This window comes from Heterodontus francisci, chromosome 1 (assembly GCF_036365525.1).
Source record: "Heterodontus francisci isolate sHetFra1 chromosome 1, sHetFra1.hap1, whole genome shotgun sequence".
NCBI lineage: Eukaryota > Metazoa > Chordata > Chondrichthyes > Heterodontiformes > Heterodontidae > Heterodontus > Heterodontus francisci.
In genome coordinates, this window is record NC_090371.1 from 193,841,406 (window position 1) to 193,868,704 (window position 27,299).

Consider the following 27,299-nt stretch of genomic DNA (forward strand, 5'->3'; position numbering starts at 1 on the left):
GGGCAGTTCTCCTTAGAAAAGAGGAGGTTGAGAGGAGATTTGATAGAGCTGCTCAAAATCATGGGTCTGGAGAGAGGAGATAGAGAACTGCTCTCATTGGCAGAAAGGTCGAGAACCAGATGAGACAGATTTAAAGTGAATGGCACAAGGAAAAAAGTTTTTATGTAGCGAGTGATTACGATCTGGAATGCACTGCCTGAAAGCATGGCTTTCAAAAGGAATTAGTCAAGCACCTGAAGGGAAAAGATTTGCAGGGCTACAGGGAGAGGGCCTAGGAATGGGGCTAGCTAAATAGCTCTTGCAGATAGCTGGCATGGACTCGATGGGCCAAATGGTCTCCATCTGTGCTGTAACCATTCTATGATTTTATAAGCTGTCCAGATCATGTTCCCCTCCCTTTTGTATTGGAGTGTCTCCACTTGCACTGCAGCTCAATAACTTTGAAACAGAGACATCTACCGCAGATGCATTCACTCAGAACAGTCTCACTGTCCACCAACTCCTATGTACTGCAGTCCAGATGCACAACCTACTCTGCCATATCTTAGTCTAGATTACTTATATCTACTTTTTAAGCTTGTAAGTTTCTTTTTCGCCACGCTCATTTGCACTAAGCGTTGAAACACCGGGAAATTTTTAATGCCTCTATTTATTAGGCTACTATCTAAACTTACCAGAAGTAAACTTGAGATTTGTCCCTGATCTGACCTGAAAAAAAACACACACCAATCAGTTCCTTGCTTTGTACTCAAGTCACTTTAGGTTTTTTTACCCCTCTCCCTGACACTTTCACTCCCTTACTCTGGGCTTTCTGATTCTTGAACTAATCAATTGCTAAAAATACTAAATACACATGTATAGTATATAGAACTACATAGATACATTATGTATAGTTGCCGAAAAGCCCTCACGTTCTGCTGCATCTCCATGTGTTGATTTGGATATGACGTCACTTATTGAATTCCCCCCACCTGTCTTGATCTGTGCGACACTGCCGCTGCTGCCTGGTACCTGTGCTGCTTTTAAATGAGCTGCACTGTCTTAATCTAGTTATCACTGAAAAATTAAAAATTTATGATTGACTTACGTTCATACTGCTGACAGGTTCTAAGTTACATGATCTGCATAGATTAAATTTTGTGCATCCCACTGACAGGTGACTTCTATGTATTTTGAAATTTGTTTGTTTCACCTTTTAAGTATTTTATGCTCCTTTACTCTAACAGCAATTCTTTCGAAAAATGCCAGCTTTCCAACACCTTCAGCAATCCTGCCACATCCAGTCATGAATGGTGGACAACTGACAGGAGGAGGAGGCTCCACAAATATCCCCATCCTCAATGATGGGGGAGCACAGCACATCAGTGCAAAAAACAAGGCTGAAGCATTTGCATCCATCTTTGGCCAGAAGTGCCGAGTGGATGATCCATCTCAGCCTCCACCTTAAGTCCCCAGCATCACAGATGCCAATCCGATTCACACCACGTGATATCAAGAAATGGCTGAAGGCACTGGATAATGCAAAGGCTATGGGTCCTAACAACATTCTGGCAATAGTACTGAAGACCTAGTCGTGCCCCTAGCCAAGCTGTTTCAGTACAGCTACAACTCTGGCATCTACCCAGCAATGTGGAAAATTGCCCAGGTAGGTCCTGTGCACAAAAAGCAGGACAAATCCTATCCAGCCAATTACCGCCCTATCGGTTTACTCCAGATCATCAGCAAAGTGATGGAAGGGGTTGTCGACCGTGCTATCAAGCAACACTTGCACAACAATACCCTGCTCGTTGGCACTCAATTTGGGTTCTGCCAGGGCCACTCAGCTCCTGACCTCATACAGCCTTGGTCCAAATATCGACAAAAGAGCTTAACTCCAGAGGTGAAGTGAGAGTTACTGCCCTTAACATTTGATCACTGCAAAGGTTGTTCGGCAGTATCCTAGGTCCAACCATCTTCAGCTGCTTCATCAATGACCTTCCTTCAATCATAAGGTCAGAAGTAAGGATGTTCGCCAATGATTGCACAATGTTCAGCACCATTCGCGACTCCTCAAATTCTGAAGCAGTCCGTGTAGGACTGCAGCAAGACCTGGACAATATCCAGGCTTGGGCTGATAAGTGGCAAGTAACATTTGCGCTACACAAGTGCCACGCAATGACCATCTTCAACAAGAGAGAATCTAACCATCTCCCCTTGACATTCAATGGCATTACCATTGCTGAATCCCCCACTATCAACATCCTAGGGGCTACCATTGATCAGAAACTGAACTGGAGTAGTCATATAAATACAGTGGCTACAAGAACAGGTCAGAGGCTAGGAATCCTGCGGTGAGTAACTCACCTCCTGACTCCCCAAAGCCTATCCACCATCTACAAGACACAAGTCAGGAGTGTGATGGAATACTCTCCACTTGCCTGGATGGGTGCAGCTCCAACAATACTCAAGAACCTTGACACCATCCAGGACAAAGCAACCTGCTTGATTGGCACCCCATCCACCACTTTCAACATTCACTCCTTCCACCACCGCCACACATTGGCAGCAGTGTGTACCATATACAGGATAAACTGCAGCAACTAACCAAGTCTCCTTCGACAGCACCTTCCAATCCCACGACCTCTACCACGTGGAAGGACAAAGACAGCAGATGCATGGGAACACCACCACCTGCAAGTTCCCCTCCAAGCCACACACCGTCCTGACTTGGACCTATTTCGCTGTTCCTTCACTGTCATTGGGTCAAAATCCTGGAACTCCCTTCCTAACAGCACTGTGGATGCACCTACACCCCAAGGACTGCAGTGGTTCAAGAAGGCAGCTCACCACTACCTTCTTCAGGGCAACTAGGTTTGGGCAATAAATGCATCCTAGCCAGCAACGCCTACATCCAACAAACAAATAAAAAAAAAATAGCTATATTGCAGTTGTGGCAGTAAATCGCCATTTCATTTACATGCTACATTTGTGAAAAGCCATGAGACATATGGGGTAATTTTAGCCTAACTCGCCCAGTAGGAAACCCAAATGGTCAGATCAGTCTCACATTTTAAATGTTGCTTGATTTTAATTTTCTTTTGATGTTAATTAAAAGTAGAATCGGGCAATGTATAAAATGGGTGACAAATCTGATTGTGCCAGTTTCCTATGGATCGAGTTAGATTAAAATTACCCCCTATATAAGTTGTATATTACAGTACTACAAGATAGAAAGAACATCAGTAATATACTGTCACTCATGGCAGAAACATAAATTTTAAAATACTTTTCATTACATGAGCACAAAAATGAGGAAGTGATCTTTCAGTTGCACAGAGCCTTGGTCAGATCCCATCTGGTGAACTGCGTTCAGTTTTGGGCACCGGCTCTCAGGAAAGATATATTTACCTTGGAAGAGATGAACTGTAGATTTACCAGAATAATAACCGAGCTTAAAAGGGTTAAATTATGAGGACAGGCTACATAAACTTGGTAGGTATTCCCTTGAGTTTAGCAGTTTGAGGGACAATCTAATCAAGTCCTTGAAAATGGTAAAGGGATTAAATAGTGTAACCACAGTGGTTGGAGAATCCAGAACAAAGTGGGTATAATGTTAAAATTAGAGCTAGGCCATTTAGGATGGTTACTAGAAAGCACCTTTTTACGCAAAAGCTAGTGGAAATCTAAACTTTCCCCCAAGAGGCTGTAGATGCTGAGTCCATTGAAATTTTCGAGACTGAGACTGATCGATTTTTGTTAAGGTATCAAGGGTGATTAAATGGAGGTCAGCCATGATCTGATCGAAAGGAAGAGTACACTTGAGGAGCTGAATGGCTTACCCTGTACTTATAACACAGTCTAGAGATCCTGGCGTTTTGCTTAATTTATCATTGTTGATTATCTTTTTTGAAGTGGGCATGGAGAAACTTCGCTCCACCTTTTATTCAGTATATTGAGTGAATTGAGTATCTCCAATGGAGAGCAAATTTGTGGAAAGGACAAGCTTGACGAACTTGAAACTTCCTTATTCGTCCAATGCTTGCTTATATAATCTAGTTGTAGCCCAAAAAAATTCACTCATTTTGATTTCTTTCTAATGGAAGAATATGTTTCCCATTTCCTGCAACATATGAAATCTTAACATTACTTCTAATCATATTTCAGGTTCTTTGGGAAGATGAGCGTGTAGAAAAAGGCTTGACTGTCAATCAGTCCTTTATAGATTTGGGATGTGGAAATGGATTACTGGTTCATATCCTGACCAATGAAGGGGTAAGCAAAGTTTGAACTGATGGAACCTTAGTGCTATCTGTAACAGCAGTGATTCTATTGTTAGATGTTATATTCTAAATGTAAGGGACATCTTACAACCTTGTAGTTGCTATTCAAATTCCTCATATGAATATAAAGTACAAAAGGAAGGAAAAAAGGGAGGTGGGTGGCAATACTGATTAGGGAAGACATTGTAAGGCAGAATCCATTTGGTTAGAGTTGAGAAACAACAAAAGGATGATCACACTACTGGGGCTATTGTATAGCTCCAAATGGTCAGCCAGAGATAGAGGAGCAAATCTGCAGGGAAATCACAGAGATGTGCAAGAACAATAGAGTGGTGATATTGGGGGACTTTAACCAAATATCGATTGGGATAATGTTAGAGTAAAGGGAAAGGAGGAGGAGAAATTTCTGAAATGTCTTCAGGAGAATTCCCTTGACCAGTATGTTCTGGTCCAACTAGGAAGAAGGCATTGATGGATCTGGTGGTGGGAAATGAGATTGGCCAATTGTCTGCGTGGGACACTCTGATATGAGTGATCATAGATTAGATTTAGATTAGAGATACAGCACTGAAACAGGCCCTTTGGCCCACCGAGTCTGTGCCGGACATCAACCACCCATTTATACTAATCATAAAGTTTAGATCAGTAATGGAGAAGAGCAAGGAACAATCTAAAATAGAAATTCTGAATTGGAAGAGGGCTAACTTCAATGGGATGAGAGGGGATCGAGCACGGATAAAATCAAACCAACAACTAAAAGGAAAAATGGTAACGAAACAAGTGGTGATCTTTAAGGAGGAGATGTTTCAGGTACAGGCTGGGTAGATTCCAATAAGGGGAAAGGTAGGAGAATCAAAACCAGGGCTCCTTGGATGACAAGGGAGGTAGAGTATCTGATGAAACAAAGAAAGAGGATGTATGATGCATGTCAGGTGAATTTTTCAAGCAAGAACAAGGCCAAATATGCTAGGTTGAGAGGGGAAGTGAGGACGAAAATAAGACTGGCAAAGAAAGAATATGAGAAGAGAATAGAATAGCAGTTAACAGAAAAGGTAACCCAAAAATCTTCTAACAGCATGTAAATAGTAAGAGACAGGATGGGGCCTATTGGGCACAAAGAAGGTGATATATGCTTCAAGGTGCTGGGCAAGGTGAGAATACTTAATGAGGACTTTGTAATCAGTGCTTACTAAGGAAGAGGATGCTGTCAAAATATCGGCAGAAGCAGAAATGGTAGAGACAATGGATGGGGTGAAAATTGATGGGATATACTGGAAAGGCTGGCTGAGTTTCGAGTGGATGAGTTTCGCCTGGTCTGGATGTCTTGCATCCCAAGTTGCTAAAGTAAGTGGGAGTGGAGATGGTGGAATGGCTTGCCATAATCTTCCAATCTTCCCTAGATACGGGGGAGGTGCCAGAGGATTAGAGAGTGGCAAATGTGGCACCCTTATTGAGGAAAGGGTGTAAGGACATTCCTGGTAACAACAGGCTGGTCAGTTTAACATCGGTGGTGGGTAAGGTTTTAGGAACATTAATAGGGGGGAAAAAGATCAACAGACACTTGAAAAGGTTTGAGTTACTTAGGGATAGCCAGCATGGATTTATAAAAGGCAGATCGTGCTTGATGAATCTAATTGAATTCTTTGATGAAGTAATAGAAAAGATTGATGAGAGGAATGCAGTGAATGATGTCTATATGGATTGTTATGACCAGGTGAGAAAGGTGTCTAGGGGTTCCTGTCAGCCTTCACCTGGTTTTGACAGGGTTTAATTTTAAACACTGTGTTTTTAATTCCCCCTTGGTGAATCCTTGTTCACCACTTTTCAATTATAAGGCAAAGGAACCAGCACAACAGGCTATCTTAGGTTTAAAGAAGAAAAGTTGCAATTTATTGAACTTGAACTTCAACTCTAATTCGCTTGACACCTACGGATACACGACGCGCCCACGCTAGTATGCATAAGCGATGCACACATGCAAATAGAGACAGAAAAGAGCAGAAGAAAAATAAAGTGGAAAGGGTTGAGGCAATATCTGAAGAGTTTTTGTTACGGTTCTTCGAGCTCACTGTAGAGTCCTTGATTGTAGATAGTTCTTGCTTTTCATTGGGGCCCAGTATTCTTCTTAAACCTTGCTCGTTGTAGGAGACTTCTCTCTTGGGGTTCATGTGTCTTCTGTGGATTCAGAGGCTTGTGAGAAAGAGATGGGAGCACACATGAGAGATCTTCTCAGTCCAGGAGCAAACAGTCTTTGAGTTCAAACTGTTTGTACAATTCAGAAAACCACAGGTTGCCAAGCAGGTTAGTGATGTGACTAACTGGTCTGACACCGTCTTGGATTGTATCACCTTAGCAGTCTCTCGAATGCTCCTCTTACACACAATACCTGGTGATCAAGGCCCATTGTGGGTTGAATTGTCAGGGAATGGTCCTTTGTCTTTCCAATCACCGTCTGTTAATATGCAAATATCTTTTCCAGCCACGGCTGATCTGTTTGACAAGTCCTTTCTTCACTCCAGTAACAGTTTAAAATCAATGTTCATGACAAAATTAATGTGCCTCATTCTTGGCTGGTGGGGGTCAAGCATGACAGGATTTTAAGAAAGCATTTGACAAAATGCCACATAAAAGTCTGCTTAACAAAATTGAGGCTTATGGAATAAGAGGGACAGTGTCAGCTTGGATAAAAAAATTGGCTTAAGGACAGAAAACAATGAGTCGTGATAAATGGTTGTTTTTCCGACTGGAGAACGGTAGACAGTGGTGTTCCCCAAGGGTCAGTTCTAGGACCACTGTTTTTTTATTGCCATGTATAAATGGCTTGTGTTTTGGCCACATGGTGTGATGTGGGTTGTTCCCACTGTTCAACTCCCCACCTGACTGTAGCAAATGTATTTGCATTAAGAGTTTAGCCCCTTGGTGTTTTATTTTTCAAATAAATAGACAGTGACAGGATTTCTTGGTATGGCAAACAGTGAGGAGATTCCAATCGACTGCAACAAGACATAGATAGGCTAGCAGAATGGGCAGACAAGTGGCTGATGGAATTTAATACAGAGAAGTGTGAGGTGATGCATTTTGGCAGAAGGGATATGGAGAAGTAATATAGACTTAATGGCAAGTTCTGAAGACTGTGCAGCGTTGTAATCAGGTGAGGAGGGGTTGAAGTGTTCCCCCTTTTTCCCTTTCCTTGTTTGATCACAACAGGTTTATTTATTTTTTAAGTGGATATACTCCCAATTCAGTGAGTCTTTAACTATTTATGTGCCGTGATGATAAAATGAGCCAATCGGACAGATTTTCTTGAGTTTAAACTGATATAAGTGAAATAATAAAATACGCTGTAACTTGCACACATACAAATAGGTTAAGGAAGGATAGATTGGTCGACTTATATCTAAAGAAATAAAAGGGGGATTCAGTCTGTGGAGGTTGGTGACTCGGCTGGCTTATGGCTGAATTTGGTGGTTGCGCGACTTTTCTTTGGTGGTCCTGAGGTTTTCGGTTTGAAGATGTGGATGGCTGATTTAATGGTTTTCCGGCTTCTGGTTTGAAGATGTGGATGACAGATTCAGTGGTTCTCCGGGAGGCAGCAATGCGGCTGATTTCCTTCAAGGACTTCTGTGTCCGTTCTTTGGAAACTTCTCAAAAGACTCCAGCTCCACCTTCAGGCTTAAGTAATTAAGCACAGTGAACAGACTAGCACAATCAAGCACAAATCAATTAAACCACTGAACACTACAGTCTGCAAAGGGGATATGTCTCGGTGGTCATGGTCAGCAGGCAGAGTTCGAAGCTTGCAAGGTTTGGGTGGTTAGTCTCCACCAGTTTAATATTCAGGTTTCCAGCCAGTGGATTAAAATAAATCATCATTCAACATGACACATTTTCATGACAACAGGAACAGAAGAACCTGGTGGTGTATGTGAATTAATCTTTGAAGATGGCATGACATATTGAGAGAGTGTTCAACAAAGCTTAGGGATCTTGGGCTTTATAGAGATACTGAATACAAAAGCAGGGAAGTTATGCTGAACCTTTATAAAGCTCTGGTTAGACCACAATTAGAGTTATTGTATCCAGCTCTGGTAACAACACTAGGAAGGATGTGAGGGTCCTTAAGAGGGTGCAGAGAAGATTCACCAGAATGGGTCCAGGGATGAGGGCTTTTAGCAACAAGGTTAGGTTGGAGATGCTGGGTTTGTTCTCCTTGGAGCAAAAGAGGTTGAGGGGAGATTTGACAGAGGTGTACAAGATTATTACAGGTTTAGCTGAATTGGACAAAGAAAAGCTATACCCATGAGCTGATGGTACAAGGAATTAGGGGCACAGATTTAAGATTTTGGACAAAAGATGAAGGGCGGATGTGAGGAAGAATTATTTTACAGTGGCCTGGAACTCGCTGCCTACAAGTGTGGGTGAAGCAGAGATGATTAATGATTTTAAAATGAAATTGGATGGGCTCTTGGGGGAAGTAAACTTGCAGGGCTATGGGGATGGAGTGGAGGAGTGGGACTGACTGGATTGTTCTATGGGGAGCCGGCATGGACTTGATGGGCCGAATGGCAGCCTTCTGTGCTGTAATGACTCTGACTGAGTAGACTCTTTGAGAAGAAACTTTTTTCCCAGTTTTTTAAGGATTTATTTATTTAGAGATACAGCACTGAAACAGGCCCTTCGGCCCACCGAGTCTGTGCCGACCAACAACCACCCATTTATACTAATCCTACATTAATCCCATATTTCCTACCACATCCCCACCATTCTCCTACCACCTACCTACACTAGGGGCAATTTACAATGGCCAATTTACCTATCAACCTGCAAGTCTTTGGCTGTGGGAGGAAACCAGAGCACCAGGCGGAAACCCACGCGGTCACAGGGAGAACTTGCAAACTCCGCACAGGCAGTACCCAGGACTGAACCCGGGTCGCTGGAGCTGTGAGGCTGCGGTGCTAACCACTGCACCACTGTGCCGCCCAATTTATTACTCTCCCCGTTTGTCAAGAAACTTTCCTTTAGTATTAGAGGATGTTATTGAACTTGAGGTTCATCTTAGCCCACGTACTAATATCTGTAGATTTAATATATGAAGTCTGAACCTGATGTGGCATATTGAGAAAACAGTAATATTTGCAGTGCTTGAACCCAATAAAAATATAGGGGCAGACTTGCTGTAAAAATAATGGTGAGCCGAACAGTACGCACCGTTACTTATGTGCAAATCGGACAGCAACTTCTGGCAAGTGGAAATGCACAGTTAAATGCAAAAATCCAGAAGTTGCTGTCCAAGATGTAGTGCCCCTCCATGTTCTGGAATCTCACCATCTGGTTCTCCAAGTACCTTTACTGACATAGATATAGATTAAACACATTACAAAAAGTTGGGGTTTTTCCATTCCATTCTAAGTACCCTTTTAATAGCATAGTAAGTCTTAATTACTGCAAATAATCTCTCTCCACTGCAAATTAACTTTTAGAAGTGAGGAGGCTCCTTCCTTCAAATTTTACTTATTGTTGGAGAATTATATTTTGAAAAGTACTTAATTTTCTTTTAACTTTTTTGTTTCTTTCTCTCAATCCAATTTTTTCCCCTCTATTTATTTTGCTCTCTGTACCTGATTCGACTTCGAATTAACTTTTCTAGCTTGCACTTCCTGGTTTAGACTGAGCTACTGATTAAAGATTCTTCGATCTGATTAGTTAAGGAGATGTTCAGGTACCTGCTCTGTTTACACAGGCCCCAGATGCACTGTAGAAGACACTGCATTATTTGGATGCAGCTTGGCATGCAAAACCCCGTAGAAATTCTATAGGCAAGTGCAAGCCAGCCATTTGTTCACTGCTCACAGCAAAATCTGGCGCATTAGTGGTCTAATTAAAATTGTAGGTTAGATATATTTTAAGAGGTGTATGTGTTAGAAAGATGGTGGTAAACTGCAAATATTGTAATTGATCTATTTTGTAAAAAAATTGTAATCCAAGTAGTACTGCTGACTGCAAACAGCCCACCTTGGTTACACTGGTTTCCATATCAGTCTTGCAACCTGCACTGAAAACCAGTTTTTAAAAAAAAAAGTAGAAATCAGTATAAACATTCGGGATCCAAGGACAGCTCAAAACATACATATTCCTTCTTTGCATCTCTCCTTAATTAATGTAGACGGTTTGAAGGTATCCAAACCATAATGTACGTACACTGCAATTGTGAAAGCTTTTCTCTTTTTAATGTGACAGATTCTGACGCCATTAAAAAAATTCAAAGGTTTCGAAAATAAAGTGCAAGTCTCAGTAAGGGGAAATAATAAAAATTGCTATGAAACACCAAAAATAGTGACTTTGGGTCTTGCGTGCCTAAATTTTAGGTGTAAAGTTACGCCCATTCAGAATGTTGTGCACATTTCTGCGTAAGTCAGTTATGTGCAAATTTCCTCGGGACCAAAAAAAGTGCAACTCTATTATGCTGTAGTTACGTCGAAACTTTGCACGAAATTCTGGGCCAAGGTGTGAGCAAATAATCTCCCACTGAAAGCAAAAGTGGTGGACAGCATGATACTGGAGCTCCAACAATTGCCATGCAAAGATAGGAAATTGATTACTGCCTGTAGTTTCCTAGAATAGTAGATGTCAGCCACATCATCCAGCAGTGCATAACAATTTCCTTTCAGAGGTGAAGAAGTTAGAATTAAGCCATCTAGCCAGCTCGCATACCTCCAAAAGGTCAGTGGTAGAGGCCTGGAAATATATATTTATTGAAAGTGGTATGATGCCATGGACTGATGAAGCTGTAAGTTGGGCAAATAATTATGTGACTAATTCTGCATGGCTCATGCTATGGTGGAATTTCATATCCTACATATTTTTTGGAAAATTTGCAAGATCATAAGAATTCCTTGAATCCACTTTAGAGTCGGTGATCCAGCCTCTGACTTTGAATATATGTACTGAATTAATATGCTCTTAAGCTCAATTAATGCTTCTCCATGCCATATGACTGTAAATTGTAAACCTGTGCAGTCTGAAAGGCAAAAGGTATTTTTTTTAAAGTCTGTAATTGTTATAATTTCATCTTGCAAAAAAGAAAAAACTATTAAATGGTGTAATAAAACATTATCTCAAGTTGTACAATGTGTCTAAAAACAGTACTGTGTTTGATTGAATAAATGTTGCATGTTTCAGCTTGTAATTACCTTTTAGCACCCTGGTAGAGGCATAGATGTGAGGAAGCGGAGGATTTGGGATATGTATGGTCCACAAACATGTCTCAAGGTAATAAAAATATATGTATTACTGTAAGTTCTTTCATACTCTATAAAGCTGCTTGCACATTAAACTCAAAGCTGTATTACTTTCTTCTGTAATAGTGTAAACCTAAAGTCTGATCCAGCTAGATATATGGCAAGATAAGTAGAGTTATTTTAGATTTTGTGTATTGCATTTATAATTAATTCTTTAAAATCACCCACTCTCTCAGGTGTTTATCCCATTCTTCTTTGAAATAGCAGGAGTGTGAGGAATTTGGGTGCAGAGGTCAGCAAGCCCCACAAAACTTACCCAATATGCATTTGCAAAATACATATCTCCATGCCATGGAGGTGTGAATTTGTATAATCTACCTTTGAGACTCCTACATAAAATAGGTGTACACAGTTTTCATCCAATCTCTAGTTGCCACAAGTCCACAGTACAAAACTGTACAAGTTTATCATTCTCAAGTGCTAAGAATGTCAGGTGTGAAAAACAAAAAAATCACACTAGTGCAGTGGCTGGCAATCGTTAATACACATTGTGGAGGCTGAACAAGGAGTTTTATTCTGTTCGTAATCCATACAGTTATCTGACATTGAGTGCCAAAAGTAGATAGGATTGTTGAACTTCATTTTAATGAGCACACAATTCATCTGCCTCTCCTCCCAAAAAAGATTCACCTTTGTTTTCTCCAAGTTGACAAAGGAATGCTAAGAGTGACATGAACTATAAGAACCTGAATACAAGGATACTGGATAATACAGTAGATCAGACACAGCCTTTTACCTGTAGTACCAGAGTTCAGTTTCAGTCTAACTATCCGTTGGTTGTAAAGATTCTTTGTAAAGTCAGTTTGGTTAGTCTCTGTTTAGGTTCAATTGCCACACACAAAATTGGCACTAAAGTGGCAATTTCACTGTGACCACAAGATGGATTGGAAAATTGTCAAACTGGTACCCTGCTGAAGTGCATTGTTGAGACAGACTAGAGGGAACTTCACTCTGCAATTCTGTTTTATCTGGGAGCACTTGAAGTTGCATGGTGCCTGAAAATGTTGTTTCCCTTTACCGTGATCACAAAATGTATCAACATTTAAAAAAAAAAGTTTCTCTCCACACTGAAAAAAGAACTAAAGTCAAATTAAATTTTATAGTTTTAAGAAAATTAATCCTTGCCTTGTAGCATTGCTGGCAAGGCTGGCATTTGTTGCCGATTCTTAGTTGCCCTTATTTGATACAACACTTCAGAAGGCAGGTAACTAAGAATCAACCATGTTGGTGTGGAACTGAAGGCACACATATGCCACTCAAGGTAAGAATAGCAGATTTCAGCTTGTTTGCTGAGTACGAGGAGAATTGTACTTGAGTACCGGCCTTAGTAACCAAAGTAGAACACGACCAAAAGAGGAAACAGTCAGAGATTATGTTTCAATGGTAGCCTAAATTTTCCACTCCAGTTATGTGATCTCTTAAATACAAGTAAGCTTAGGCAAGCAATCAATGACTTTAAGAGGAAGTTGGATAGCCACTTGAGAGAAATAGACTTGCAGGGCTACAGGGTTCAAGTGGGGGGAGTGGGACTGTCAGGATAGCTCCATGGAGAGCCGACACTGACTCAGTGGGCCAAATGGCTGGCTGTTGTGCCGTAAATGACTCTATGACTTTAATACTTAGACAATCCTTGTCTCTGAAGGAAGACTAAAATATAGTAAGCTGCTGCTGTTTTACTAGGAATGTGCCATTACACCAAGTGATAACTTCCTTTTTCCGGATGTGGACTGGATAATTGGCAACCATTCAGATGAGCTAACACCGTGGATTCCTGTTATTGCAGCAAGGTATTTTTTGCATATTTTTCTGAAAGTTATGAATAACTCAATGCAGCAATGTATAACATGTTTGTTTCATAATGCTGCCTTCCCTTACATGTATTAGCAAGTGCTTCTATTCATCAACTTAACACTTAGTTACCTCATGGTGCAAACATAAATTGTTTGAGGACAGTTAAAAAGGGACACACTTGAAATGTACAACATTGCGCACATGCGCTCTCTTCACCACCCCTACCCCACCCTACCCCATCCTTTTTTCAGTGAGGCACTGTTTGTTACAGAACCAGATTGCCAGCACAGATGCATGTGCATTGATTCAGTACCTTAGTTCCAGTAGTGTTGGTTTATACCTGTAAACAAAACCATTGCTTTAATATCCGTGTGTGCTGAAACGGAATAAGTTTATGATATAGGTTTAAAGCAAAAATAAAAGTTTGGGGATGCTGTGATTAATTAAATGCAAATAAATGCCTGTACTTCCTCCAGTTGTTTAGTCAATAGTTGAATTGATTGTATGTGACTGCAAAGCATTTATAGTGCTTAAAGGCTCAGGAATTTATTTGATATTGTGCTGCAGGTCATCCTATTCATGCCGCTACTTTGTCCTGCCTTGTTGTTTCTTTGATTTCTATGGAAAATACTGTCGAAGGCAGACCAAAAGCCCACAGTACAGAGCGTACCTGGATTTCATTACTGACGTGGGCTCTGTCTGTGGTTTTAAGGTAGAGGAAGACTGCCTTCGAATTCCATCTACAAAAAGGGTTAGTGTGAAGGAGTTTTTTACAATAAATTTTTCTTTGCATGGAATATGCTTTTTTCCTAGGGTATTCATGAACTTTGCCAAAATGATAAGGATAGATTGGAGTACAGGAATAAAGCAGTCCGACTACAGTTGTACAGGGCTTTGGTAAGACCACACCTGGAATGCTAGACTGAATTTCGTCGAGTCAGTGGAAAAGGCGAGGGGAACCCCGCCTTGGCCCTCCGGAGGCCACCCCACCGACGCAATTTAGTGGCGGCCGGGCAATTAACTGCTGTCGGCCAATCAGAGGGCTGGCAGCAGTAGTATCGGCACTGCCACAAAGAACAGTAGCCACAGACAGTAGTACAGGAAGCCTGGGACCAGGCACAGTGCTGGAGCCCAGGACCAAAAGTAAGTGAGGCGAGGTCGCTGGGGCCAGTTTGGCAGGCCCTGGCTATGGTTGGGGGTGGCGGTGGTGTTAACGGAGGGGCGGTCTTCGTGGGCCACAGATTGGCCACGGAAGTGGCCCCATACCCCCCCAAACAAACCGCAAAGAAGGATGCCTTCTTTTACTGGGTGACCTCCCCGCATGGCAGCCACTGTGTACCTTTTGTTCTCAAATTAAGCCGTTATGTATTTCGCTGGTTTAAAACTTCTTATTCTTTGTGCCTTTCAGTGGGGGTGGAGGGAGGAGAGAGAACTTTTATATAAGACAGACAGACTTGATTTGCTTCTCTTTTTTTTGCTGTAGGTTTGCTTGATTGGTAATCAAAGGACATATCTTCCCTCTGGTGAAGAAAGGTTGGATAAAGAACGAACACAGTATATTAGGGAGAGATATTCTTGTATTCTGAGTACAGGAAGCAATAATTGTTGTGAGGTGAAGGACTCTGTTTCACTGTTTACTCATGACATTGCACATTGTTCAAATGTTAATGATGACATGGTGCAAGATACTCCTGTTGAAGCAGACTTTATATCCAGCAAATGGGTGGCTGGTTTCCAACCCAGAGAGAAAGTAGAGAAAGTTAGAAACTGTGCTACTTTGCCTCGAGACTTCATTGATGGTGTAGTGCTTCAGGTAGCTAAAGCACTTCTGAAGATCAATCAGGACACCTATGAGAATAGTAATGATGAAAACAATGCAGGATATTGGAACAAAGGAGGTAGGACTTTGCATTTTAAAACACTATACTGTTTGTCATTCTGTTTTGGATTACACTGGCCTGTAAGAATACAGTTTGAACATTTATTACTGATTTTCTAGACTAAAGGGACAAGCTTTGTTTATAAAGGCAACAGGAATGCTAATGTTAGTTACAGTATCAAAATGGCACTTTCCAAACCACTCAATGGTATTTTGATAATGAAATAACCAAAGGTCTCTTTCTACTGCCACCCTCGATTGTACTAATTCATTCATTGGCCACTGTGGTAACTGCTTTGCCTGTTGAAGTTATTACGGTAATTTTGCCTCCCGTAATAGACAGTATGCGGTCTTTAAATAAAAATTGTCGATTATGTCCTGGGGTGGTGGAGGGAGGCACTTTTAATTGAAATAACATTTTAAAAAACTATTTTGTATGCCCTAGATACAGGCACTAAATACCATCAGTTTCCTTTTTTAAAAAAAAATCTCATGCTGACTGTTTGAATCCTTTACTATTCTCGGAACAAAAAGCTTCACTAATTGAAAAATATCACTTATGCGTAACATTTAGTAATAGTCACAAAATAACAAGCTACTGTACTTGTATGTGAAGGTTCTGATGATTCATACCTTCATGAAATGTTTCAATCTTTTGAGCACTCAGATTTTTCAGTGCAATTTATAATCTCAAATTTTGAAGATAAAGAATAAGCTTTAACAAAAGCATAATTATAATTATGACATTCCCTTTACAGATATAAAATAGTAATCAGGTTTCTGGGAGAAAGATTTGTTCTGTTTGTCAACTGGTGTTGCAAATTTTTAGTGACTAAATAGTGGTATAGTTTGTACAGAAATACATATTATTACAACAGTGGTTCTCAAACTTTTTTCATTGAAGAGCCCTGTTTCAAATGTATCAGTAATCATGACCCCCCCACCCCCTCCCCAATCGTGTAAATTAAAATACTTCTGAGGACCTGCATGAATTTTAGAATACGTATATCGAATTTGTTTTTCTCAAACTAGTAAACTGCATTCTTTCTTGTATACCATGGTTTAGTCGCTCTGGACTTGACTTCTGTAATTGCAGCATGGTGCCAAGACTCATTCTGTGTTTAGCCACATTGATTCAGCTCTTAGACAAGACCAGAAGGCACATATCTACACTCAGTAAACAATGAACACATTAGTGTTAAAGTATCCCTTTACTAAACAAGTCTTTGAGTTGATACACACATGCTTGTAAATATGCCTATAGTATTGTTCAAGTTATGCAGATATGAGTGTTGATTTTCTGCATGTAATTATGCACCTATAACATGCACATACTTAATTCACGCATATGTGAGGAAAACATCCTATTATTATACCCATACATCCAATGAACCTTCATTGTATGCTCTTAGCTGCAATTGCAAATTGGCAGAATATTGATTCCCCATATTGCACTCTTACACAGGGTACATCCAACCCCATGCAGGAAAATAAAGTCAAATACCATACAAATTATAAAAAAAATCATGTAATTTTGATGTCCCGTGTAAAGTTTTGTCCCATGAAAATTTTGGCTGTCAATCATGAAGGTAGATAATTGAAATGCAGTTTCCACGCTATTATCCATATTGTATAAGATACAGATTAAATCAAGTTCAAAATGGTTTACTTTAAAGAGTGAGATCTATCAGAGAGCCTGCTATCTATCACTATTTGTCGTGACACAAGAACCATAAAAAAAACAGGAAAAAAAGGAACAAACTATCTCTCGGATTTGTGTATACTATATAGACCAGAGGGCGGACTAGGCATGAGCTGGGAGGCGGGAGCAGAGTGAGACTGCCACCTGTTCCATAAGGTCGGCCCTAATCAGTGCTCAAATAATTTCGTGAACCCCTTGGAGAGTCTCTATGGGCCCGAAGGGATCTGCAAACCCCAGTTTGAGAACTGCTGGTCTATAGCACAGAAGTAGGTTATTCAGCCCAACTGATCCATGATGGTGTTTATACTCCACATGAGCCTATCACTCTAATTACCTCTTCCCATCCAGCCTTCCTGCCTCATGTATCCATCAAATATACCCTTAAGTGCATCCATGCTATCTGCTTCATGGCAGCAAGTTCCATATTTGCACCGCTGTCTGTTAGAAAATTTCTCTTAAATTTTGTTAGTGGTTACATTTATGCGCCTTTGTTCTGGATTTGGCCACAATTAGAAACACACTCTCCATGACCACTGTATCAAACTTCTTCATAATTTTAAAGACCTCTATCAGACATCTTGTTAGTCATGCTTCAAGTTACATCAAGTTTACAGCACAGTATCAGGCCATTTGGCCCAACTGGTCTGTGATGCGTTTATGCTCCACAAGAGCCCCCTTCTACCTCTCTTCATCAAACCCTATCACCATATCTTTCTGTTCCTTTCTCCGTCATGTGCGTATCTAGATTCCCCCTAAATGCATCTGTGCTACTTGTCTCAACTACTACTTGTGGTAGCAGAGTGGTTTTCCAGAAAAAATGGGTTTGCTTATAAATGGACAAAGGCAAACTTGCCATTGAAATTGTAGTCTTGGCATTTTTCTTCTTGAAATATGACTTGTCTAAACAAATGAGTTCAACTGTGAAACTTATGGACTGGCACAGTGATGATGAATTTACTATTATTAATGTCATAATACCTGCTTAGCAAACTTAATATGGTTTATCCAGCTTCCAGTTAATAGTTTCTTGGGTGCCAATGTTGCCTGTTCATCAATCAGCCTACCTAAGTGCTGAGAAAATTAATTACATTTTGATTATAGTAAGTGAATTGAAGTGCTGTCCTTTGCCAAGTCTCAAGCTAATGGCTGCAAAACTGTGAAACCAGCACTCTGCTGCCATACTGGTGAGTTGCCAGTAAGGTGAAGTTATCACCAATGATTTTTAAAAACATTAATTTATTTTTGACTTTAAATTCATTTTTTATGTATTAAATCAATTGAAATAACTGTCTGATATTGAAAGATACGATCTGAATCAATGTGATGTATACCAGTGGTTTCAAGTCCCACTCTAGACTTGAATACATAATCTAGGCTGGCACTTTGGTACAGTACCGAGGAGGTGCTGCACAGTCAGAGATGCCGTCTTTCGGATGAGATGTTAAACAGAGGCCCATTTGCCTTGTCAGTTAGATGTAAAAGATCACAGCTATACTCGAAGAAGAGCTGGGGATTTCTCTGGTGTCGTGACCAATGTTAATTTCTGAACCAATACCTAAAACAGATGACCTGATCATTTATTTTGTTGCTATTTGTGGGAGCTTGCTGTGCACAAATTGGCTGCCATGGTTCCTGCATTACAACAGTGACTACAGTTCAAAAGCTTTTCAGGAAGGATGTGAGAGTCCTTGAGAGGGTACAGAGGAGATTTACCAGAATGGTTCCGGGAATGGAGAATTTTAGTTACAAGGTTGGGTTGGAAAAGCTGGGTTTGTTCTCCGAACAAAGGAGATTGAGGGGAGATTTAATAGAAGTGTACAAGGTTATGACAGGTTATAAGTTAGACGAGAAAAAACTGTTACCATTAATAAATGGTACAAGGACCAGGGGACACACGTTGAAAGTTTTGGGCAAAAGATGCAGGAGGAATGTGATGAAGCACTTTTTTACACAGTGGATGGTAATGACTTGGAACCCGCTGCCCACAAGGGGGGAGGGGGCGGGCGGGTGGAAGCGGAGACAATCAATGACTTCAAGAGGAAGTTGGATAACCATCTGAGAGAAATAGACTTGCAGGGCTATGGGGATCGAGCCAGGGAGTGGGGCTGACTGCATAGCTCCGTGGAGAGCCAGTATGGACACGATAGGCTGAATGACTGCCTTCTGTGCCATAAATGGAGAATTTATAAGTGCCATAAATGTGCCATTCTATGGCTCTTTCTTTGCTGTAAAGTGCTCTAGGATGTCCCGAGGTCATGACAAGCATTTTATATATATGCAAGTCTGTCTTATCATACTTTCGATCTCTACCCCCAATATTTCCTTTTGCCTTAGGAAGCCTGCCTCTGAAGAATGTGGCAGATCTTCTGGACAGCAATACATTACAAAAATTAAGAAAAGAATGTGGAGGTTTGCAGACACTGTTAAGAAACAGTTATCAGGTTTTTGAAGGTATGGTTTACAACTTTTTTTTTTAATAATCACATTTCTCCCACCCTCCCCACCATTTTTCCCTCAGGTTTACCTACACTAACTGCTCCTTTGTGTTTTTTGCTTCTCCGTTTGTGTTTAATGCACACACGTACATTCCTTTATAAAAGTAATCAGACAAAAGTATTTAGTGACCAGGCTCAGCAGTGATTTGTTTTCTATCCGTGGACTATAATTGTACATTTCTATTATTACCAATTCTTCTAGAGATTTATGTTAAAATAAATAAATGTGCTATAATTGTCAATTTTTTCTATCTACTATTCAAATTCTGATATGGAGTTCTTTAAAAGCTACACAAATTTTTGGATATGTTGATTGTCTAATTAGTTGTACTAATTGTTCATATCTAGAATTAATAAGTCCAACAATTAGATAATTTCTATCTAAAAGCCATTTTCTTCCCTTTTAACACTTAGTTGACAAGAAAATCCAATAAGAAACACTGTAGAAATTCAGGCTACAAGTTAATGATTCATTTTGAGGACTTTGAGATTTGACTTCATTTCAAACATTTCAGTAGACTGAAAATCTGTAAATATTTCTATCACTTTCTCTGTCTCTGTGTTTCTTGCTCTCCATTTTTCCCCATTCTAATTTATTTAGAAAAAAATAATGGGATATCTCTCACTAATGTCATTAATCATTATAAAATCCAGTTCTGCTATTCCTACCAACAGCAATGGTTATAAAGGATAGGATAATATTCACTGCTTGGAGTACCATAGTTTTGAAATATTTTGAAGTTGTAAGACTTTCACATAACTATTAGTTTTGTTATGAATGTGCTTCCATTTTTTGTTGAATATTTTTTGAGGACGCACTTAAATTGTGGAAATGGATTCATTTTTTTGGAAGGCTAAAGACTTCAAAGTTCCTGGACTCTCTTTATAAAGTTCACTGAGGGGACACTTGAGGTGTTGTGATGAAAACAACCTTTACTGGAAGTCACATGTCTTAAGATAAACAAACAACAGAAACCTTGGTGACTTGGGGGAGATGTTTACAGAGAAGTGACAAAGCAAGATTTATGAGTGTCAGGAGTTTTCTGCTTCTGAGATGTTGTCTTGGTCAGTTGGGGTGTGGACTGTTTTGAAGACAGTTGGTGTTGCCTGCCAAGAAAAAAGAAACACCCAGCTCATCTCTTTCTCTACCTCTTTGAAATAAACCCTGCAATTCAAGTGTGTGTTGGCTGAAACTCCTGATGCCACATGTTTCCTGGAAAGCCGGCCAAACGATTGCTTGACATCTCCAGAACGAATTATTTCTGAAAAGATCTCAGTGACCCGTCACCGTATACCCGGCCGCCAGACCAAAAGAGACAACTGACTTCCTTTCATAACTTTTTTTTTCAAGAATTAGCAAGTATTTGGCCTAAGTATTTTTTTTGTAACAAATCTCTGCAGAGAGAATTTCTGGGTTTTTTTCCTGTATGTGTGTGGAATTTAAAAAGGGAACTTTCATATTTCAATCTGTGTGTTAATGCTTTGCTTCGTTACTGGATAAGTCTGTTAGATAAACTGATAATTTTGTTCTTTATTAAAGAAACCTGGTTGGTGTATTTTATTCTGGATAAAGAATAGAGTATATGATTGACCGAATCGGTAACTGGGTAAACATTTAAAAAATATATGTTGTGACCTGCGGAGACGTGGAGCTAGAAAAGACAGTGCACTCATCACATCTTGGTCGTAACAGTTTGAACTGTGTTGAAGACCTTGTTCTATTGTAATTTTAGTGTAATTATTGAATTATGAAATCTCCAATAATGTGAATCAGTAATCACTAGAATTTCTAAAGCATCCAATGCTAATTTTATATTACAGAGCTGCTTTCTAAAGTGGTTTTCCAATAGCAACTCTCATTAGCATAAAATGGTATATATGACAACTGGGTCTGCTTAAATAGCTACAGGTGTTGAACTTCGATTTTCATTACAGATAAGATCATCTAACAAATCTGAGGTCACTTCTAAGTTGCATTAAAATTCTTTCCTAAAACTGTCACAGAATCACAAAATTGTTACATTGCAGAAGGAGGCCATTCGGCTCATCATGTCCACACCACCTCTCCGAAAGAGCACTTCACTCAGTTCCACTCCCCTGACTTCTTCCCATAACCCTGCACATTCCTCCTTTTCAAATAATAGTTTAATTCCCACTTGAATGCTCCCTTGAACCTGCCTCCACCACAAACTCAGGCAGTGCATTCCAGACCTTAACCACTCTCTACGTGAAAAAGTTTTTCCTCATGTCACTTTTGCTTCTCTTACTTTAAATCTGTGCCCTCTCGTTCGCAATCCTTTCATGAATGGGAACAGTTTCTCTCTACTCTATCCACTCTATCCAAACCTCTCATGATTTTGAATACCTCTACCAAATCACCCCTCAGCCTCCTCTGCAAGGAAAACAGTCCTAACTTCTCCAATCTATCTTCATAACTGAAGTTCCTCATCCTTGGAAGCATTCTCGTGAATCTTTTCTGCACTCTCCAATGCGCTCCAATCTTTCCTAAAGAGGAGCGTCCAGAACTGGACGCAATACTGCAGCTGAGGCCAAACTAGTGTCTTATACAAGTTCAACATAACTTCCTTGCTCTTGTACTCTATGCTCCTATTAATAAAGCCTAGGGTACTGTATGCTTTATTAACTGCTCTCTCAACCTGTCCTGCCACTTTCAATGACTTATGCACATATACACCTAGGTCCTTCTGCTCCTGCACCCCCTTTAGAATTGTACCCTTTATTTTATATTGTCCCCCATGTTCTTCCTACCAAAAGTAATCTGCATTTCTCTGCATTGAATTTTATCTGCCATCAGCCCATTCCACCAATTTGTCTATGTCCTTTTGGAGTTCCTCACAGTTCACAATGCTTCCAAGTTTCGTATCATGAGCAGACTTTGAAATTGTGCCCTGTACACCAAGGTCTAGGTCATTAATATATATCAGGAAAAGCAAGGGTCCTAACACTGATCCTGGGGAACTCCACTACAAACCTTCCTCCAGCCTGAAAAACACTACTATTTGTTTCCTGTCACTCAGCCAATTTCGTATCCATGATGCTACCGTCCCTTTTATTCTATGAGCTATAAGTTTGCTCACAAGTCTGTAGTGTGGCACTGTATCAAATGCCTTTTGAAAGTCCATGTACACCACATCAACAGCATTGCCCTCATCAACCCTCTCTGTTACCTCCTCAGAAAACTCCAGCAATTTAGTTAAATATGCCTCCACTACCGAACATCAAGCTACTGTCCACAGGACTGTCACTGACCTCATCTCCTCTGGAGATCTTCCCTCTACAGCTTCCAACCTCATAGTCCCACAACCCCGGCCAGCCCGCTTCTACTTCCTTCCTAAAATCCACAAACAGGACTGTCCCGGCAGACCCATTGTTTCAGCCTGTTCCTGCCCCACTGAACTTATTTCTTCCTATCTTGACTCTAACTTTTCTCCCTTAGTCCAGTCTCTTCTGACGCCCTAAGTCATTTTGATAATTGCCAGTTTCCTGGCCCTAACTGACGACTCTACACTATGGACGTCCAATCTCTCTACACCTCTATCCCCCACCGGGACAGTTTGAGGGCTCCCCGCTTCTTCCTTGAACAGAGGCCCAACCAGTCCCCATCCACCACTACCCTCGTCTGCCTGGCTGAACTTGTTCTCACATTGAACAACTTCTCCTTCAACTCCACTCACTTCCTTCAAGTAAAAGATGTTACTATAGGTACCCGCATGGGTCCTAGTTATGCCTGTCTTTTTGTGGGATATGTCGAACATTCCTTGTCCCAGTCCTACTCAGGCCCCCTCCCCAACTCTCTCTTCAGTACATTGATGATTGTATCGGTGCCGTTTCCTGCTCCCGCCCGGAACTGGAAAACTTTATCAACTTTGCTTCTAATTTCCACCCTTTCACCTTTACGTGGTCCACCTCTGACACTTCCCTTCCCTTCCTCGACTTCTCTGTCTCCATCTCTGGGGATAGGCTGTCTACTAACATTCATTATAAACCCACCGATTCCCACAGCTACCTCGACTACACTTCACCCCCTGCCTCCTGTAAGGACTCCTTTCCATTCTCTCCGTTTCTCCATCTCCGCATCTGCTCTGATGATGCTACCTTCCATGATAGTGCTTCTGATATGTCTTCCTTTTTCCTCAACTGAGGATTCCCCCTCAACCGTGTCCGGCCAATTCCCGCACCTCTACCCTCACCCCTTCCCCTCCCTACCAGAACCGCGACAGCGTTCCCCTTGTCCTCGCTTTCCACCCCACCAGCCTCCACATCCAAACGATCATCCTCTGCCTTTTCAGCCATATCCAGCGTGATGCCTCTACCAAACACATCTTCCCCTGTCAGCATTCCAAAGGGACCGTTCCTTCCGCGACACCCTCGGCCACTCCTCCATTACCCCACCACCTTGGCCCCTTCCCACAGCACCTTCCCCTGTAATTGCAGGAGGTGTAATACCTGCCCATTTACCTCCTCTCTCCTCACTATCCAAGGCCCCAAACACTCCTTTCAGGTGAAGCAGCGATTTACTTGTACTTCTTTCAATGTAGTATCCAGTATTCGCTGCTAACAGTGTGGTCTCCTCTACACCAAGGAGACCAAATTCAGACTGGGTGACCGCTTTGCGGAACACCTCCACTCAGTCCGTAAGCATGACCAGGAGCTTCCGGTTGCTCGCCATTTCAACACCACCCCACCCCTGCTCTCATACTTTCATCCCTGTCCTGGGATTGCTGCAGTGTTCCAGCGAACAGGAACAGCACCTCATTTCCTGATTAAGCACAGTACAGCCTGCCTGACTGAACATTGAGTTCAATAATTTCAGAGCATGAAGGGCCCCCCTTTTTATTTTTAGTTATTTTTTTCTTTTTTATTTGTTTATTTTATTTTAGTTTGTTTAGTTTGTCTCTACTGTGCCCTACCCACTTTTTTTTTATGTTTGTGTTTGGAGCCAGGGCTGTTCATTTTACAGTCAATTGACACCCTCTCTGTACTAATGCTTTGTCTTACACCACACCATTAACATACCGTTTGCCTTTGTTCCATGACCACCTGCTCAGTTATTCTCTGTGACCTTGTCCTATCAACACCTCTTTTTTGTTATCTCTTGCCCCAACCCCGCTTTACTTGCTTAAAACCTTTTACATTTCTAATATTTGTCAGTTCTGATGAAGGGTCACTGACCTGAAATGTTAACACTGCTTCTCTCTCCACAGATGCTGCCAGACCTGCTGAGTATTTCCAGCATTTCGGGTTTTTCTTTCAGATTTCCAGCATCTGCTATTTTGCTTTTATTTTAGTTAGACATGATTTTCCCTTAGGAAATCCATACTGGCTTTCTTTAATTAACCCGCATTTGTCCATGTGACTATTAATTTGGTCCCGAATAATTTTTTTCTGGAAGTTTCTCCACCACCTAAGTGAAACTGACTGGCCTGTAGTTGCTGGGCTTATTTTTACACCCTTTTTTGAACAAGGGTTTAATGTTTGCAATTCTTCAGTCCTTTGGCACCTCCCTCGAGTCTAAGGAAAACTGGTCAGTGCCTCTGTGATTTCCACCGTCGCTTCTCTCAGTATCTTGGATGCATATGTTCCTGGTGCTTTATCTGCAGACAGCCTATCTAATACATCCTGTTTATCAATTTTAAACCCTTCTCGTGTCTTAATTACTACCTCCTTTCACCATTTCCTGAGTTGCATCTTCTTTCTTGGTAAAGACAGATGAAAAGAATTCATTTAATACCTCAGCTATGCCCTCTACCTCCATGTGTAAATCACATTCATGGTCCCTAATTGGTCCCACTGCTCCTTTTACCACCGTTTTACTATTTATATGTCTATAGAAAACTTTGGGATTTCCTTTAATGCTAGCTGCCAGTCTCTTTTCATGCTCTCTCTTTGCTTCTCTTCTTTGCTTTTTCACTTCCCCTCTGGACCTGCTATCTTCAGCCTGGTTTTCAATAGTATTTTCTACCTGGCATTTGTCATTAGCACACTTTTTCTTTATCTTAATCTCTACCTCTTTTGTCATTCAGAGAGCTCTGGATTTGTTTGCCCTACCTTTCCCCTTCGAGGGAACATATCTTGACTGTGCCCAAACTATCTCCTCTTTGAAAGTAGCCCATTGTTCAGCACTGGTTTTTCTGACAACTTTTGACTCAAATTTATCCGCCCCAGCTCCATTCTTACCCCACTGAAGTTGGCTTTCCCCCAGTGAATTGATTTTACTCTGGATTGTTCTTTGTCCTTTTCCATACTCAACCTAAACTTTATGATACAATGGTCACTCACTGCCCTTTACATTACTACAATCCCAGTCTGTGTTTGGATAATTAAAGTCCCCCATTATAACTACCCTATAATTTTTTGCACCTCTCTGTAATTTCCTTGCAAATTTGTTCCTCCATGTCCTTCCCACTAGCTGGTGGCCTATAGGCAACACCGAGCAATGTAACCTTTTTTGTTCCTTAGCTTTAGTCGAATTGATTCTGTTCTTGACCCCTCTGGGACATCCTTTTTCTCCAGAACTGCAATGCTCTCCTTAATCAATACTGCCGCCCCTCCCCCTTTTTTCCCCTTTCCTGAACACCTTGTATCCAGGAATATTCAACACCCAGTCCTGCCCTTCTTTGAGCCAGGTCTCTGTTATAGCCACAACATCATATTTCCGCATGGCAATCTGTACCAGTACATCACCGATCCTAACCACACTCTGTGCATTCACGTACATGCACTTTAACCCTGATTTAAACTTTATTACTTTCTCCTTTACTCTGACCACTAATAATTTACTATTCCCTACTCTAGTGCTATCTGTCTCCCCCAGTATTCTGTGCACCTTGGTATTCCTCGCTGATATTTGCTCCTGGTTCCCACACCCCTGACAAGTTACCAGTTTTGTCTCCCTCCAATCTGAGCTCCCTCTCAAGTTCCCAACCCCCTGCCAATCTAGTTTAAACCCTCCCCAACAGCACCAGCAAATCTCCCTGTGAGGATATTAGTCCCAGTCCTGCTAAGATGCAACCTGTCCATCTTGTACAGGTCCCATCTTCCCCAGAACTGGTCCCAATTTCTCAGAAATCTGCTGCCCTCCCTCCTCCACCAGTTCTCCAGCCACATGTTCAATTGCTCAATTCTCCTATTCCTTTGTTCACTCACATGTGGTACAGGGGGTAATCCTGTAATTGGTGCTTTTGAGGTCCTGCTTTTTAATCTCCTTCCTAGCTCCCTAAAATCTGCTTTCAGGACCTCATCCCCCTTCCTATCTGTGTCATTGGTGCCAATGTGGGCCACGACCTCTGGCTGTTCACCCTCCCCCAGAAGAATGTCCAGTCGCCGTTCCATGATATCCTTAATCCTGGAGTCACGTCTACGGCCGCAGAAACGCCTGTCTGTTCCCCTAACTAACGAATCCCCTATCACTACTGCTCTTCCACTCTTCTTTCTCCCCTTCTTTGTAACTGAGCCACCTGTGGCGTCACAAACATGGCTCTGACTGCAGTCCTCTGAGGAACCATCACCTTCCCCACTATCCAAAATGGAAAACCAATAAGCAAGAACCTCTCGGGGGACAGCTGCACTACCTGCCTGGTTCTCCTTGACTGCCTGGCGGTCACCAATTCTCTATCTGCCTGCATGCTCCTAACCTGTGGTGTGACCACCTCCCTAAACGTACTATCCAAATAGTTCTGTGCCGAGCGGATACACAACAGTGACTCCAGCCGCTGCTTGAGTTCTGAAACCCGGAGCTCAAGCTTGTGCAGCCGGTGATACTTCCTGCAGATGTGTTTGTCTAGGACATATGGTGCATCCAAGACTTCCCATATGCCACAGGTTGTATATCCCACTCCGCCGAGCTGCCCTGCC

General features: G+C 41.3%; 1 protein-coding gene across 2 annotated transcripts in view; it reads left to right on the forward strand.

Moving 5' to 3' along the window:
- Positions 1 to 27,299, forward strand: part of trmt44 (tRNA methyltransferase 44 homolog) — a 57,754-nt gene that overhangs the window by 22,337 nt on the left and 8,118 nt on the right. The window contains exons 5-10 of one of the 2 annotated variants that reach the window (XM_068039942.1): positions 4,144 to 4,251; positions 11,457 to 11,528; positions 13,238 to 13,344; positions 13,916 to 14,099; positions 14,832 to 15,246; positions 19,264 to 19,380. In XM_068039942.1, coding sequence (XP_067896043.1) covers positions 4,144 to 4,251; positions 11,457 to 11,528; positions 13,238 to 13,344; positions 13,916 to 14,099; positions 14,832 to 15,246; positions 19,264 to 19,380 — 1,003 coding nt within the window. The remainder of the gene's footprint in view (positions 1 to 4,143; positions 4,252 to 11,456; positions 11,529 to 13,237; positions 13,345 to 13,915; positions 14,100 to 14,831; positions 15,247 to 19,263; positions 19,381 to 27,299) is intronic. The other variant, XM_068039950.1, reaches the window with a different exon arrangement.